The following is a 12,133-nucleotide window of genomic DNA, read 5'->3' as shown; positions in this document are numbered from 1 at the left end:
GACATGATTGAAAAACAACTGAACAACCACACAACAAATGTGAATCCAGCAGTAGATAATAAAACTGAATGCACAGAACACTGGATTTGGGCTCAGAGGATTGGGGTTCTAATCACAGCTCTCCCATTAACAGCCTGTGTGAACTTGTGACAATTCCTTTCCCTTCTCTAAGCCTCCTCTTTGATTAAATGAGAAAAGGATATTGAATTCAATGTTCCTTAAGATTCCTTCTAGTTCCACATCCTACAGTCCAAGAACTAGAGACTGCTCAGCTGTTAGGGCACATGGCCACATACTGAATCAGAAGTTTAAGGATCAGGTGTGCCTCTGAAAGATTAGCACTCCCTTTCTGTCACAGTATACCCCAGTATAAAATGCAGAAGAGTGACTTTAACATGCATCAGGTGGGCTTCAGTTTCTCCTCTAAAATAATGGTTTGAGAAGATGGCAATAAAAAGAAGCTTCTAGCTTCTAGGCTAAGAACTCACTATTTGACAAAAACTGCTGGGAAAACTTGAGAACAATATGGCAGAAACTAGCCATAGACCACTATCTCACACCATATACCAAGATAAGGTCAAAATATGTGCATGACTTAGACATAAAGATACCGTAAGCAAATTAGGAAAGCAAGGGAAAGTTTACCTGTCAGATCTATGGAGAAGAGAAGAGTTTATGACCAAACAAGAGTTTATGACAACATGATGAAATGCAAAATGGATCATTTGGATTATATTAAATTAAAAAGGTTTTGCACAAACAAAACCAATGCAACCAAGATGAGTAGGAAAGCAGAAAGATGGGAAACAGTTTTTACAGCAAGTGTTTCTGATAAAGGCCTCAGTTCTCAAATATATAGAGAACTGAGTCAAATTTATAGGAATACAAATTATTCCCCAACTTTTAAATGGTCAAAGGGTATGAACAAGGAGTTTCCAGATGAAGAAATTAAAGTTATCTATAGCCATATAAAAAATGCTCTAATTCATTACTGATTAGACAAGTGCTAATTAAAGGAATTCTGAGGGACCACTTCACATCTATCAGACTGGCTAATATGAGAGAAGAGAAAAATCATAAATGTTGGAGAAGATGTGGGAAAATTGGAACACTAATACACTGTTGGAGGAGTTGTGAACTGATCCAAACATTTTCAAGAAATACTTGGAACTATGCCTAGAGAGCAATTAAACTGATCCAGAAATACCAAAAAAGATCCAAAAAAGATCATTAAAAAGAGAAAGGAATCCACATATCCAAAAATGTTTACAGCAGCTCTTCTTGTGGTGGCAAAGAATTGGACATTGAAGGGATGTCCATCAATTGAGGAATGGCTGAGCAAGCTGTGGTATATGATTGTAATGGAATGCTATTGTGCTACAAGAAATGATGAGCAGATGGATTTCAGAAAAACTTGGAAAAATTTAGATGAATTTGTGCTGAATGAAGTGATCAGAATCGAGAGAACATTGTACACAATGATACCAACGCAGTGCTATGATCCACTCTGAATGACTGAGCTCTTCTCAGCAATGCAACGATCCAAGACAATTCCAACAGCTGGATGGAAAATGCTGTCCACATCCAGAGAGAGAACTATGGAGTCTGAATGCAGACCAGATCATACTATTTTCACTCTTTTTATTATTTTTATTTTTTTTTCTGTGTGAATTATGCCTTTTCTTCTATTTCTTCTTTCACCACATGATTAATGTGGAAATTATTGCAAATGTATAACCTATATCCACCCCCCCCCCAATCCTGACTCTTATCTACCTCCTAGAAAATGACTCAGCTTTCCCTCTTTCCCCATCTCTCACCAGCAGCTGATAGAGGAGTTTTTGTACATAACACAGGGAGAAGGCATGAGTTTCTCAGCAGCAAACCTAGCTTGACCTCTTGAAACAAAACTATCAATGACCCTTCACACCCAACCCACTTATCCAATCAGTTAATGAGGACAATAATGGAAAAACAATGCCCAAGTCCCTTATGCCTGTTGACCTGAAAACTTTGTTAAGAAAAGGCAACAGGCTAAGTGCATACATTTTATGATTTAATTAATTAATTGATCAATTCCCCATAAAGATAACGGTAACATAATGCATTATGGAGCCAGAGATGTTCTGGCTACCCAGTACAGAAATCTTCTGGCTTATATACATTTTGCCATGAGGAGGAAACTCTCTTAACTAAGCAAATCATAAATTCAGTAAGACAAGACAATTAACAAAGCAATGTCAATCAAATGTTGGGATTCCAAGCTGGGTAAACATATGTCTCGGTGACAAGGAAGGAAATCCCACCACTAGTGAGTGGCAGGCTTCCTGCCCTAAACAGATAACTGACACAGGAAGGGGCAAACAATGTTCAATAGAAACCCAGGATGCCTATTTTTTCCTTACCATTAATATGCCATAACATAGTATGTGTCTATAGATAATAAGATACAAAGGAAAGTCCCATTATTCAAGATATATCATAGGTTAAAGGTCTCCAAGGAATGCAGAGTCAGCTTTGGCTGGCTTTTGCTGACATAGGAAGAGGCATTCTCTGAGTTTACTTCAGAGAGAACAAAGAGATTATTCCAAAATTTTATATTAAACATTATCATGCCCAATGGGAAAACCAATGGACTCCTCCCATGTTCTCCCCAGAAATCGTCCTCTACTCTGGGTCAGCCTAGCACAGTGGCTCACCTGGGGCTTGAATCAAGATACTCAGAACCCCCAAAGTCAGGACCTTGGGGAGCAGGGAAGTCTTCCACATCTTTCCCTCTGCACAGCCTTCTGGTTGTGACTAATCAGATTCCTGGCCTGGCTTTAAATACAAAAAGAACTGGATCAAAGGGCACTGCAGGGAAACTGGGGCTAAGGGTTACTTACAGGGCTTCCTCCTCAGAACTTGTCTTAGAGACTCTGGGGAAAAAAACTTTGAATCCCTAAAGGCAAAAGAAGCAAATCTGAAAATCTATCTGTCCAGTAGGGATATGCTGGTAAATGTATTACAAGCTCCCTGGTAAACAAAACCAAACAAACGTATCTATGACACACTCTTAAATTTAATCTTATCAGTAACAGTTTTCAACACTTTCTTAAGTGAAAACAATCAAGAAAATGGTAACTCAAGGCTTGAATTGCAGGATTTTCTGATTCCAGGCACAAATTTGACAATGAATTCACAAAAGCCAGTCTGAGCTGCCCCCACCACTTCAACTGAAGTGCCAAGGGTCAAAATTTGAATTACACAACCTAAACACCCTCTCTCCCAGTTGCTGGAGAGTTCTGTGACCTTTCCCCCTTGAAACTCTTCAGTTAGTTTTTCTTCCTGACCCCAAGTCCTTAGCAAAGATACTTGAGTGGTTTGCCATTTTCTTGTCCAGTTCTCTTTACAAATGAGAAAACTGAAGCCCAAAGGGTTAAGTGATTTTCCCAGAGTCACACAGCTAGGGAGAATTTGAGGCAGGATTTGAACCCACAGTTCTAAGTTCTGGGAATATAAATACCAGCAGAAAAACAGCCCATGCCCTCTGGGAGTTTACATACTAAGGGAGGGAAATAGCATATAAAGGAAAAGGGCAGAGGAGGGGGAAGAGAGGAAGATCACAAAGCACTTGGAGAGTACCCACAATCCCTGGTTTGTTTCCCTTGGAGTTGCAAGGGTGAGACCTGACTGAAACCCAATGGAAAACCTACTTGTCACTATGAATTTGGATAAGGACAACCTGATCTTGCACCCTCTCCACCCCACCCCCAGTGTGTACATTATGGGTTACATAAATGAAAGAGTGCTCCAAGTCACTAATAATGGAGTAAAGAAAATTAAAACAACCCTGAGGTTTTACTTCACAACTAGAAAACTGACAGAGATAACAAAACATGACAGTAGTCCATGATGTAGTTGCATAAAGACTGACACATTAATGAATTGCTAATGGAATGGCAAATTGGGCCAAGCATTCTGAGAAATGATTTGGAATAGTAATATTAGTTAATAATAGCTAGCATTTCTTTAATGATTTAAGGTTTACAAAGTGTTTTACCAATATTTCATTTGATCCTCACAAGAACCCTGGGAGGGAGGTGCTGTTATTATCCATATTTTATCAATGAGGAAACTGAGGCAAATAGAAGTTAAGTGATTTGCCCAGTGTCACACAACTATTAAAAGTGTCTGGAGGCTGGTTTTGAATTCAGTACTTCCTGATTTCAGGTTCAGCATTTTATCCATTGCACTGCCTAGCAGGTTAATTATACAAAGAATGTGAATTAAACCAGAGGTCAAAGCTGCACTAGGAGGCTGAAGGTTATCAGGGAGTCAGAAAGTAGCTCTAGGTCTGTGGTTGGATTATGGAATGGTTAGAGACCTGTCTGGGTACAGACTGAGCTGTTTGTCTATAATTAGAGTGACTGGCCATGGGAGAAGAGAGAAAGAACAGTATTGGGAGGAGATCATGGATTCAGTATGAGCAGATTTAATAAATGATGATGATAGCTAATATTTATATAATGCTTCAAGGTTTGCAAGGCACTTTACAAATATGATCTCATGTGAATGTTGGAACAATGCTGAGAGCTATAAAGTATTATTATTAACCCCATTTTATACATGAGGAAATGGACAGAGATCACATGCTTTCCCAGAGTCACACAGGTACTGGTAAAGGACCAGATATGAGGTCAAGTCTTCCTGACTCCAAGTCACTTTATCCACAGTTCCTACAGCTCCTTTTTGCTGAGTGTATGAGAGAGAGTGTGGAAGGAACAGTTCTGCTTCTGATTATTTGCAGCAGCATGGAGGGCTGAGATTGATCTAGCCTAATCACCAAAGCCTTACAGGATTCAGTGAATCTATGGTACTTTCCAGTCCAGTTTGCTGCTAGAATTTCTGTTATATGACTCTCCAATTCCTTCCTGGGACATTTTGACAGGTGCTATTCCATGCTGGGAGGGTGTCCCCTTCTCATCCTTCTTGACAGAGATTTTAACTTTTTTTGAAAGTACAGCTCAGGTTCTACTAGTGCCTGGGACCATCCCTGTTCCCCCTACTTTTGATGCTCTGTCTCTCTGCCTCTATCTCTTTGTCTGTCTCTGTGTCTCTATCTCTCTGTCTCTGTCTATGTCTGTCTCTGTGTTTCTCTATCTCTATCTCTCAGTATTTATGTGCCTCTAGATGGGAGAGGCAGAGCCAAGATGGTGAAGTAGAAAGACACACATAAACAGGGTCTCCCCCCACAGCCCATAAAATACCTGTAGAGAGGAACTCTCAACAAATTTTGGAGCAGCAGAAGTGGAGAACAACAGAGTGGAGATTTCCAGCCCAGGGTGACCTGAAAGGCCCATGGGAAACGTGTGTTGCACCAGATGCGGAGCAGAGTATGGAGCCCAGCCCAGCCTTGGCCACAGCATGGCTCACGAACAGCCCTTGGGGGCAGAATCTGCAGTCGTGGAATCCCCAGTCCCAGCAGCAACCAGATCACAGATCCCTCAACCCACAGGCACCAAAGGTCAGTGATGGGGCTTTTTCAGCTGGCCAGGAAGGGAGAAGGGCCTTCCATAGCTCCAGCCTTAGGCAGCCATGGCAGAGGCTACATAGGCAGGTGGCCATGTCGGCAGACAGCCACATTGGCAGGCACAGCAGCAAGACCATTATTAGAGCATAAAAACCCCTGGGGGCATCAAAGAGCTGAGCCTTGCCCCAGCCCTGTGTGGAGGCCCTAGGGGAGTTGGTCTTTGTTTCACACTGAATCGCAGCCCTGCCCATCCAGCTTATCTGAAAATCATCCCCCAGTACTGACTTGGAGGAACTGGAGGCCAGGAGGCTGTGGAGAGGTAACTGCTAAGATTCTGGGTGCAAAAATCCCTCTCTGCATCCAGACCAGTACATGCTTGATTGGGCCACCCTGGAGGAACTGAGATCTTACAGATTCCCAGAGTATACCCTACTCTTGACAAAGGACCCAAAAGTCAAGTAACTGGTTGGGAAAAATGCCCAAAAAAGGGGGAAAAAATAAGACTATAGAAGGCTACTTTCTTGGTGAACAGATATCTCCTCCCATCCTTTCAGATGAAGAAGAACAATGCTTACCATCAGGGAAAGACATAAAAGTCAAGGTTTCTGTATTCCAAACATCCAAAATAAATATTCAGTGGTCTCAGGCCATGGATGAGCTCAAAAAGGATTTTGAAAATCAAGTAAGAGAGGTGGAGGAAAAATTGGGAAGAGAAATGAGAGAGATTCAAGAAAAGCATGAAAAGCAGGTCAACACCTTGCTAAAAGAGACCCAAAAAAATGCTGAAGAAAATAACACCTTTAAAAATAGACTAACTCAATTGGCAAAAGAGGTTCAAAAAGCCAGTGAGGAGAAGAATGTTTTAAAAAGCAGAATTAGCCAAATGGAAAAGGAGGTTCAAAAGCTCACTGAAGAAAATAGTTCTTTCAAAATTAGAACGGAACAGATGGAGGCTAATGACTTTATGAGAAACCAAGACACCACAAAACAAAACCAAAAGAATGAAAAAATGGAAGATAATGTGAAATATTTCATTGGAAAAACAACTGACCTGGAAAATAGATCCAGGAGAGACAATTTAAAAATTATGAGACTACCTGAAAGCCATGATCAAAAAAAGAGCCTAGACACCATCTTTCATGAAATTATCAAGGAAAATTGCCATGATATTCTAGAACCAGGGGGCAAAATAAATATTGAAAGAATCCACTGATCACCTCCTGAAAGAGATCCAAAAAGAGAAACTCCAAGGAACATTGTGGCCAAATTCCAGAGTTTTGTGGTCAAGGAGAAAATATTGCAAGTAGCTAGAAAGAAGCAATTCAAGTATTGTGGAAATACAGTCAGGATAACACAAGATCTAGCAGCTTCTACATTAAGGGATTGAAGGGTGTGTAATACGATATTCCAGAAGTCAAAGGAACTAGGACTAAAACCAAGAATCAGCAAACTCAAAAAAGCTGAATATAAAATGTCAGGGGAAAAAATGCTCTTTCAATGAAATAGAGGACTTTCAGCCATTCTTGATGAAAAGACCAGAGCTGAAAAGAAAATTTGATTCTCAAACACAAGAATCAAGAGAAGCATGAAAAGGTAAACAGCAAAGAGAAGTCATATGGGACTTACTAAAGTTGAACTATTTACATTCCTACAGGGAAAGACAATATTTGTAACTCTTGAAACTTTTTTCAGTATTTGTGTGCCTCTGACTGTCCTCTTACTTTGCATATATTTTGTGTTTAGTTTCATATGTACTGTGTCCTCCTGATACCTTGAAAACAGGGAGTCTTTCATTCTTTTTCTTTCTTCTCTCTTTCTCTCTTCCTTCTTTTCTTGTTTAGTTTTTGCTTAACTCTCTCTTTCTCTTTGTCTTCTTTATCTTCCTTCCTTTTCTTGTTTCTCTTCCTTCCTCTCTCTTTCTCTTCTTCCTTTTCTTTTCCTTTCTTTTCTTTCTCTCTTTTTCTCTTTTCGTCTCTCTCTTTATTCTTACCACCCTCTTTCTTTCTCTTTATTCCTTTTTTTCTTTTTGTTTTACCCTTTCTTTTCTCCCTATCTCCTTCTCTCTTTCTTTTTTTCTCACTGGATCCCTAGCTCCTAGTTCAATGCCCTATGTGCAGTGAATTGAATTAAATTGTATAGGGACAAATGACAAGAAGCTTCTTCCGGATTGGGATTTGAGGAAATGGTATTGATCAAGTCAAAAAGGAGGAAGGCAACTTCCCTGAAGATGTTTGAGTACCATTTTACAGATGCCAAAAACTAGCATAGAAAAGCTGGCCCAAAGCAGGCCCATTTAATAGCATGTGTTATAGTGAGCTCTGTTGGTGTTATATTTATTCCCTTCCTATCCTTATATAGATATTATTAATTTCTCCATTAAGATGTAAGCTTCTGGAAATTTCAGATTGTTTCATCCTTTGTTGTTGTATCCTGGCTCCTGGCATAGTATCTAGGACATAGTGGGTGCTTAATAAATGTCTATTGTTTCTTCAGGATCTTACTCCTCCCCTACTTCATTAGATTATAACCTCCTTGAGGGAAAATGCATCTCACCTAAATTTTGTATGCCTTCTACCATACATCATGATACTCTGCACATAGTCGAGAGGATACATCTTTGGAGTTTTATGCCATAATACTGAGAAGCAACAGTCAGTACTATGGAAAGAGGGCTGGTCTTGAAGTCAGGTAAACTTGGGTTTATAATGCTGCTCTAGCATATACGGGGGGGGGTGGGAGGGGAGGGACGAGGCAGCTCCAGTCATCCTGCTCTATATCTTGACACTGAATCCAGATGGCACTGCAGGAGAAAGTGAGGGTGATATCTTTGTACAGTCCTCCCTCATTAAAATCCAATTCAGTTGCAATTCATGATATCACCTTCCCGATATCATGCTATTCTTTGTGAACAAACACCAACTAATGAGCAGTCTGAGCTGCCCCACTGAGCAGTGCAGCTCCTTTCTCCTTTCTCTTTTCCCTTCCCTTCTGCAGAGAACCCAGTTCCCATGGGCTGGCCATATTGTTTGAATGCTAAATGTGCACTTGCTAAAAGACTATTTCATGGAGAATTCACACAGAATAAGTGTTTATGTGGTGGTCAGAAGAAGCAATCCAAGGACAGTCTCAAGGTCTCCCTTTAGAACTTTGGAATTGATTGTGAGACATGAGAGATGCTGGCATAGGTCCTCCCAGCATGACATGCCCTCATCACAGGTTTTGTGCTCTATGAACAAAGCAGAATTGAAGGAACTCAAAAGAAACATGACATTCACAAATTTAGGGAATCTACTCCACATGTTCATATGAACTGTTTGAACCCAACATGTGGTAGACCATTCTGAGATCATATTGGTCTAATCAGCCATAGTCAGAAACATTATAACTTGACTCTAACACAGTGATGTCATTTTTCTCCTCTTCAGGAATGAAGGGCAATCATGTAATCACATACACACACACACACACACACACACACACACACACACACACACACACACACACACCCCACTTGGTCATTGTTTGGGTCCTGATAGCTAAGAGTGAATGGTAAGAAAACCTGAAGGTATTCCCTTCCCAAGAATGAATTTTTATTTTTATTTTTTTACTAGGTCAAAGAGGCCATCCTTTACCTCATTTCTTACCTAGCCTTAATCACTGAATGAGTTTTCCCTCACTCAGACTGAGATGTAGGAAAGACCTTAGCTTAAAAGGCCATGTTCTCTCACTGCATCCAGGGACATCTCCAATAGTCCTGATTTACACTTTGCCACTGGATGAAAAGGGCTCAGTAGGAGAAAGTGAAGCTGGTTACTTTTCATAGCCCCTCCCCAACTTAAATCCCATTCACTTTCAAATCATGGTACCAGATTCCTGATTCCATGATGCTCTTCAAGAACAAAAGACAAAAAACAACATGTGACAAGTCAAAGCTGTCCCACTGGGGACCCAACTGTTCTGTTCCAATTGGGCAATGCAGCTCCTTCCTTCTCTCTTCCCTTCCCCTCCTTTCCATTCCCTTCCCTTCCCTTCCCTTCTCTACTGCAGATAGCACAACTCTGATGGACAGGTCATGATGTTGAATGCCTAAAAGACTTTAATGGAGAACTCACACAGAGTAAGTGTTCATATGGTGGTGACAAAAAAAACAATAATACAAACACACTCTCAAAGTCTCCCTTAAGAACTTTGAAATTGAATGTGAGACATGGGAGATGTTGGAAACCTAAATCACTCTGAATCCCACTGATTAACCAAAAATAGGTCCCAGCACAAGCCCCACCTTGTCACTGTTAGGCACTGGTGCCTTTGAATGAATGTCAATAGCAACTGTTTCTGTTTGTCCAGAAACTCTGAGGGTCTTCCTCTCCCAGATTGATTTTTGTTTTTTGACTAGGTAAAAGAGGCTGTTAGTTCTTTACCTCTTTTCTTACCTATACTTACCAGCTGAATGGGCATTGACTTAGTCAAACTGAGATCCAGGAAAGACATTAGGTTAAAAAGGCCAAGGTTTCTCACTGCATCCTTGGCCATCTCCAGTCATCCTAATTTATATCTTGTCACTGGATCCAGATGGCTTCAAGGGAAAGAGTGAGGCTGGTGACTTTGCAGAACCTTCCATCACTTAAATCCAATACATTTGCAACCCATGGCATTATCTTTCTGATATCATGGTCCTCTTTGAAAATAAAGGACAAACAACAATAAGAGAAGAGCATTCTTGCTTAGGTATACATTGGACTAGTGGTCTCTGTGGTCCCTTCTAATTCTACAATTCTATGTCTACATATTCTGTGATATTCCAAATCACCTAAGGAAAGTAGGAACTGACAATGTTAGGCTTCAAGTGAAAAAAGGAAAATGGAATGACTCTCAGAACTTTCCCTGGGTTATTTAATTTCCATTGACATCATGCCAAGAATTGCCCCCAGGGCAGTGGGAGCCTGCTTCAATAGCTGTTCCAGGAGTTGGAATTGCAAATAATTGAATTAATTTAAATTAATTTAAGTAAATTAATCCAGTTCAACCAGTTTCCTCAAAGCTAGAATGCAGCTAGTGTCATATCTGGAAGGAAAGAGAAAAGGACCATTCCAATAGACTTCAAATTCTGTGGTACAATGAATGAATGGGGTACCGGACTTGGAATCAGGAAGACCTGAGTTCAGATCCTGATTCAGACACTTGGTTGGTTGGTTGTTGTCCTACATTCTAGAAGAGTACCAAAATGACATTACTTTGTTTGAGTCAAAGTAAAATGTGCCTGTCTGTGGCTGAGCAGACCAACATGAGCTCAGAAGCCTCTACCAGAGGTCAGGCACAAATAGTCCTTATGAACATTTGGAGTGGAGATGTCTCTAAAGTCGTGCATTTCACATGTCTTTTGAGCTACTGCAATTCTTCTTCACTCATGGAGCACAGTGTTTATTTTGATGAGGGCATGCCATGCTGGGTGGTCCTTTGCCAGAGTCTGCCATCTCATTCAATCAGTTCCAAAGTTCTTTAGTGTCTTTAGTATCTGCATCACATTGGATAACTCCTTTCCCTTCTTTGGGCCTCAGTGTTCATTCTTGTTGAATGGTTTCTACTATCCCTTCCAGGTCTAAATCAATAATTCAGTCAATCATTAAGCATTAATTCTTTCCCTACCAAGTGCCCAAGAGATACAATGACAGAAAATGAAATCATCTCCTCTATAATTCAATGAAAAGAACCAGGGGTTTTTTTCCTCTAGAGATAGGGTGGACTGTTCGCTGTCATTAGATTGATGATGACTGCCTCAGAACTGAAAGATCTCTTACAAAAGAGATGATATTGCTAAAAGTGTTTCCATTGCACAGTGCCTAAAACTGTGTTTTTTTTTCCTTCTGGATATCAATTAAATTTTTCTCCCAGAGCAGTAAGTGACAGGCAAAATATTTCATTCAAGATTGAAATATAATTTACTTCAGATGAAGAAACTACTCAAAGGAAATGACTGAGTATTATTGGTCCGAAACCACTATAAAAATGGTTCTGCTTAGGGATCACAAGTCTTCCCTTGACTTTGCAAACTGTGATTCCTCCATCTTCTGAGGCAAGATCTTGGTCCAGAACTCATATTTATCACTCTTCAGGTTCTTTCCCACATTTGACTGCAAATTCAGCTGCAGGTACTCTTCCTTCTGGTCATAGACTGGCCAGTGAAAAAGGTCTCCACCATTTGGGTCCCTGGAAGGAAAAAATAAGCATTTGGAGCTGAAAGGGCCCTCTCCATTGGCAAGGCTAGCAAGCCACCCTCAGCTCAGTCTGGGAACCAAGGAATGAACTCAAAGATAGGAGTCAGCAGGCAGTGGTAGAGTCAAGAGAGAGACTTGTCCACCCATCCTGTCTTCATCTTTCAGGTTGAGCCTTTCTAATGTATCCAATGTGGAAGGTCCAAAGGATGAAAACATTCATATAGGAAATAAGTAGCCAAGTCTGGATTTGAAATCATATCACTGGACTCCTTTTCAAAGGGCCAGCTAGGTGCTACAGTGGAAAGAGCCAGGCCTGGAGTCAGGGAGACCTCAGATAAAATCCAGCCTCAGTCATTTACTTACTGTGTGACCTTGGACAAATGACTCAACTTGGACAAGAAAACTC

At 40.6% G+C, this 12,133-nt stretch overlaps 2 protein-coding genes across 3 annotated transcripts in view; both read right to left on the bottom strand.

Moving 5' to 3' along the window:
• LOC140521209 (pyrethroid hydrolase Ces2e-like) overlaps window positions 1–2,809 on the bottom strand; it is a 33,559-nt gene extending 30,750 nt beyond the window's left edge. For both annotated transcript variants that reach the window (XM_072635956.1, XM_072635957.1), the window contains exon 1: window positions 2,700–2,809. In XM_072635956.1, coding sequence (XP_072492057.1) covers window positions 2,700–2,769 — 70 coding nt within the window. In that variant the 5' untranslated portion in view covers window positions 2,770–2,809. The remainder of the gene's footprint in view (window positions 1–2,699) is intronic.
• An 8,621-nt stretch (window positions 2,810–11,430) lies between these two features.
• Window positions 11,431–12,133, bottom strand: part of LOC140521210 (cocaine esterase-like) — a 39,674-nt gene continuing 38,971 nt past the window's right edge. The window contains exon 13 of the mRNA XM_072635958.1: window positions 11,431–11,719. Within this exon, the coding sequence (XP_072492059.1) occupies window positions 11,536–11,719 (184 nt within the window). The 3' untranslated portion in view covers window positions 11,431–11,535. The remainder of the gene's footprint in view (window positions 11,720–12,133) is intronic.

The sequence above is a fragment of the Notamacropus eugenii genome, chromosome 1 (genome assembly GCF_028372415.1).
Source record: "Notamacropus eugenii isolate mMacEug1 chromosome 1, mMacEug1.pri_v2, whole genome shotgun sequence".
Lineage (NCBI taxonomy): Eukaryota > Metazoa > Chordata > Mammalia > Diprotodontia > Macropodidae > Notamacropus > Notamacropus eugenii.
Note: the sequence above shows the minus strand (reverse complement) of the source record. Positions and strands in the feature narration are given on the sequence as shown.